This window comes from Bufo bufo, chromosome 4 (assembly GCF_905171765.1).
Source record: "Bufo bufo chromosome 4, aBufBuf1.1, whole genome shotgun sequence".
Lineage (NCBI taxonomy): Eukaryota > Metazoa > Chordata > Amphibia > Anura > Bufonidae > Bufo > Bufo bufo.
The window spans coordinates 276,119,159-276,124,324 of NC_053392.1; the positions used below are offsets into that span (position 1 = coordinate 276,119,159).

The window sequence follows — 5,166 nt, forward strand, 5'->3', positions numbered from 1 at the left end:
GATTTTGAGAGATTTAGGCCCCTGTCACCCAGGCACAGCAGAAGTTCATTCACGGCAACTGGTGGTTCATGTCACCCAGCAATAGAACAGAGTATTTTGAGAGATTTAGGCCCCTGTCACCCAGGCACATCAGGGGTTCATTCATGGCAAAAGGGGGTTCTTGTCACCCAGCAATACAACAGAGGATTTTGAGAGATTTAGGCCCCTGTCACCCAGGCACAGCCGGGGGTTTATTCACGGCAAAAGGGGGTTCATGTGACCCAGCAATAGAACAGAGGATTTTGAGAGATTTAGGCCCCTGTCACCCAGGCACAGCAGGGGTTCATTCACAGCAAAAGGGGGTTCATTTCACCCAGCAATAGAACAGAGGATTTTTAGAGATTTAGGGCCCTGTCACCCAGGCACAGCAGGGGTTTATTCACGGCAAAAGGGGGTTCATGTCACCCAGCAATAGAACAGAGGATTTTGAGAGATTTAGGCCCATGTCACCCAGGCACAGCAGGGGTTCATTCACGGCCAGTGCTTGAAGTGGGCCGGAACGCGGCGGTACTCAGTACCGCCACTTCCAAAAATTGCCCTGGAGAGTACCAGCACCTCTCCGTGCGCCCAGTACGTGGGTTTCCGGTACCGGAGCGCAGCGGAGAGCTGGCAGTATCTCCTCCCTAATGTCGTTGGCTGGGCAGCTAGTGGAGGGGGGCGGGTCGTTGCAGAGTACGGCTCAGGCTGGCGCAGGCAGGGAGTTGACCTCACGTTAGGTGACGTCAACTCCTTCCCGCGCGCCTGTGAGGAGCGATCAGTGCGGCGACCAGTGACTGGTCCTCCTTGGAGTCAGGAGTCGGACGGTGCAGCAAAGAACATCGACTTTGCTTTGGAATCCAACTTCTGAAGAGTACTGGTGAGTGACAGGCACCCCCCCTCCCCCCACACACATTAGTTCCTCTCTGTACCAGTACCCCCCCCCCTGGCAGGGGGGTACTGGTACAGAGAGGAATTAATGTGTGTGATGAGGGGGGGGGGGGTCTGATGTGCAGGGGGGTACTGGTACAGAGAGGAACGAATGTGCGGTGGTGGGGGGGGGGGTACTGGTACATAGAGGAACTAATATATATGTGTCTGATGGGTGGGTCTGATGTGTAGGGGGCCCCTGCACATCAGACCCCCCCATCACACACATATATATTAGTTCCTCTATGTACCAGGACCCCCCCCCACCACCGCACATTCGTTCCTCTCTGTACCAGTACCCCCCTGCACATCAGACCCCTGCACATTACTTTTTAATACTGTACTGTATGTGTATATATATATATATATATATATATATATTTTAATACTGTACTGTAATATAAGCTCTACCTCTTTACATAAATGGTATTATCATTACCAAGAAATAAAGCTAAGTCTGAGACAAATGTCGGTCATAGACCCATAGAAAGTATATGTACATGATCAGGATGAGATACTGAGCAACATGTAACAGTTTAGTTTTTTTTGGGTGATCTGACAGGTACGCTTTAAGATGCTCTCCTGGCTTATAAGTAGCAAAAGAACAAGGTCAGAATCAGAGGACTCGCTGGCTGACCCCCCACCAAACCAGAATATCGCTGCAGGTCAGAGTCAGACACAAGCTAATGAAAGCAGCACTTGTGCCGCGGTCGATCAGGTTCTCACAAGTGACGTAGAGGACGAGAGTGACATCACTTCTACCGATGACAACAGCCGCATTGCCGAGCATGAGTGGCCAGAATGTTGGTCCCAAGCACAAGTACAGTATTTCTCCACAAATTACAAGTGGCTGCTAAGCAAAAATCGAAAGTTGGGCTGTAGTGTGTGTAGTCAAGTTTGTGCTCGTGTAGACATGCAGCAAGGGCAGAGAGTGTCGCAGGAGTGGAGTGGGTGCTTAATCTCGTCTTATGGAAGGGACAAGGCTGCACAACAAAGCTCACTACGAAAGAAAATTAAAGAGCACAGAGACTCAATTTATCACAAGAAAGCAGTTGAAATAAAAGAGAAGGCAACACAAAATACAATGCAAAAACACATTGAAGATATGAGAAAGGCTGAATACGCCTCAACTTGCAATGTGTTTAGAACAGCTTATAAGATTGGCAAGCATGGGCGTCCCTTTACAGACATGCCAATAGATGTCCAGTTGCAAGTCTTAAATGGTGTCAAGATGGGCAGAGTTTTACACTCTAATAACTCGTGTGCAAATATACTGGATCACATTGCAGCTGAAATGAAAAAGAAGGTAGTCAATGACATAGTGATGAATGAAAGAAAACTGTGTGTGCTCATTGATGAATCGACTACAATAAGTGGAAAGTCTGTCCTTGTCGTGTGCCTGCGATCAGCTATTTCCAATGAACAGCCAGACACAGTATTTTTTGAACTCATTGAGCTGCAGGGGACCACAGCAAATGACATCACTGAAGCACTGTTAGAATGTCTTCATAATAATGGCTTTGACCCTCACTACCTACAGGAACATTTGTTGGCATTTGCTTGTGATGGAGCCTCAGTGATGCTTGGGAGGAAAGCAGGAGTTGCTGCGCAGCTTTGTTCCAAATTCCCTTACCTGTTTGTCTGGCATTGTTCCAATCACAGACTGGAACTGGCAGTTTGTGATGTTTTGAAGGAGGTTGGAGGAATCAACCACTTTAAAATATTTTTAGATCAGCTTTACTCCCTCTACCATGCATCCCCAAAAAACCAAAGGGAGTTAACAGAGAGTGCTCACAGTGTTGGACAGCGTCTCCTTGTGATAGGCCGTGTTTTATCAGTGCGTTGGGTTGCTTCAAGTGAGAGAACGGTGAAAGCAGTATGGGAGAACTACCCAGCTTTGCAGGTACACTTTACAAGTGCTGCTGCTGATACCAGCAGGGACTCAAGAGAGAGAGCAAAATACAAAGGACTCAATGATGTTCTCACTACTGTTTCTTTTGTGGTCAATCTTGGCATCATGTATGACGCTCTCACAGAACTCAGTGACCTCTCAAGAATGCTCCAGAGACGTGACATGACTTTGGATCAAGCCGACAGGCAGCTGGACCGACAGATCCGGGTGTTTGAGTCAATGGTATCCACACCTGGTCCCTACACACAAATTGCCATTGAGGCTGAAAATAAGAAAATCTTCAGAAATGTATGCCTGCATGAAAATGAGAGGGTTATAAAAATCAACCCTGGGCAATTTTTCCGTAGCCTGGCTGAAAATGTTAAGTGCAGGATGACTCCAACAACTTCCTCACATGTCAGTAGAACCTCATCTGAAAAGACAGACAGTCACCTCCTCTCAGACATCAAGGTCCTCCAGTCTGACTCCTGGCCTGCATCTCTTGAGATTCAATATGGTGATGCAGCGGTCAGACGTTTATGTCAGAGATTCAGAGTTGGGGAGAGGAAAAGTGTCCAAGGATTTAGGGAGTATAAAGACCTTAAAGCTTCCAAGACACCAGAAGACCTGAAGCCTCTTCTTAAAGCTGTCCACACCATTGCAGTATCAACAAGTGAATGCGAGCGAGCTTTCAGCTCAATGAATGATACTTTGACAGATAAAAGAAACTCTCTCGACATCAAAAGGCTTTCAAATCTGATCTTCCTGAAATGCAACGGACCACCCTTGGATCAGTTTAATGCACAAACATATGTGCAGACATGGCTGGCAAAAGGGAGGAGAAGTGCAGCCTTCACAAACTGCGAAGCCAAAAGTGCAAGGAAAGTGGAGCCCAAAACGTGCTGGAGCCTTTTCTAGGTAAAATGATTTGTACAATATTTTTCATTTTTCATTTGATGTACTGTGATTGTATTGAATCTGCTTTTGTATATTTTTCAGGGGTAAAGAAATTAACCTTCATCTTCAAGACTCAGGTTTATGTTTTACTGTTTACTGTTTACTGTTCTATGGTTAGTATGTTATTATAATTTTTATAAATTATTTTATGTACATTTTGTACAACATTTTGTTCAATACCCTTTTGCACATTTTATTTATGTTCAGTAGCTCTTTCTACAGTAGCTCTTTTTCAGGGTACTTTCTAAGGGTATTTTCATGCTCAGTATTGGGGGGGGGAGCACCGGCGCCTAATAGAGTACCGGCACCTCTTTTGGCCCACTTAAAGCACTGTTCACGGCAAAAGGTGGTTCATGTCACCTAGCAATAAAACAGAGGATTTTGAGAGATTTAGACCCATGTCACCCCGGCACAGGAGATATAACAGCCCTGACCGTGCTTACTGGTCCACGTATACGTAGTCAGGTGCACCTTGCCACAGATGGCGTTGAGCAGTGCACACCTGATTTTGTCCCCTACTTGGTTGTGAACGGAAGGGATGGCTCGCCTTGAAAAGTAGTGGCGACTGGGCACGACGTACTGTGGGACAGCCACCGCCATAAAGCCTTTAAAACTATCCGTCTCCACCAGATGGAATGACAGCATTTCAAAGGCAAGTAATTTAGAAATGCTGGCATTCAGGGCTAGGGATCGCAGGTGGGTAGGGGAGTACTTCCTCTTCCTCTCCAGTGTTTGGGATATGGAGAGCTGAACGCTTCCGTGTGACATTGTGAAGATGCTTGGTGACCCAGGTGTTGGTTTTGCTGGCAGATCCTCTGTTTGTGGGGTGCTAGGTGGCACTGTGACTCCAGAGGTGGATGAAGAGGCCGCGACTGCAGCAGAAGAGGAAGCAGGAGGAGCCAGAGGTTTTTGAGGTGTATACTCCATGCAGCTCGTGCTTTGCACTTAAATGCCTGGTCATGCTGGTTGTGCTCAGCTTGAGAACGTTTTATGCCTCGCTTTAGGCTCTGATTGCAAAGCGGGCAAACCGCTCGTGTCTTGTCGTCAGTACATTGTCTGAAGAACTGCCACGCCAGGGAACTCTTTGGAGCTGGCTTTGGTGTGCTCGGTCCCTTGCTGCGGTGGGCAGTAGGAGGCGTACTCCGCTTTTGCACCCTGCTCCCTCTTCTGCTGTGCTGGTGGCTCTGTGCGACCACAGACTCTTCCCCTCTTCCTCCGAACTACATTGGTCACTCGCATGACCTTGATTCCATGTGGGGTCGAGAACCTCATCATCCTCCACATCATCTTCCACCCAGTCTTCACCCCTGACTTCCTTGTCGGTCTGCACGCTTTCGAAAGCCCTAGCAGTTGGCACCTGTGTTTCGTCATCA

The 5,166-nt window shown here is 47.5% G+C and overlaps 1 protein-coding gene across 1 annotated transcript; it reads left to right on the plus strand.

Annotated features, from left to right (window-relative positions):
* The first annotated feature begins 1,519 nt into the window (after positions 1 to 1,519).
* On the plus strand, positions 1,520 to 3,754 carry LOC120999160 (E3 SUMO-protein ligase KIAA1586-like). The gene has a single exon (XM_040430033.1). The coding sequence runs from the start codon at positions 1,520 to 1,522 to the stop codon at positions 3,752 to 3,754; it is 2,235 nt and encodes a 744-aa protein (XP_040285967.1).
* Positions 3,755 to 5,166: the final 1,412 nt, after the last annotated feature.

Excerpts from the sequence above, each read along its gene's own strand:
- LOC120999160 (XM_040430033.1), top strand. The coding sequence starts at position 1,520 with ATGCTCTCCTGGCTTATAAGTAGCAAAAGAACAAGGTCAGAATCAGAG.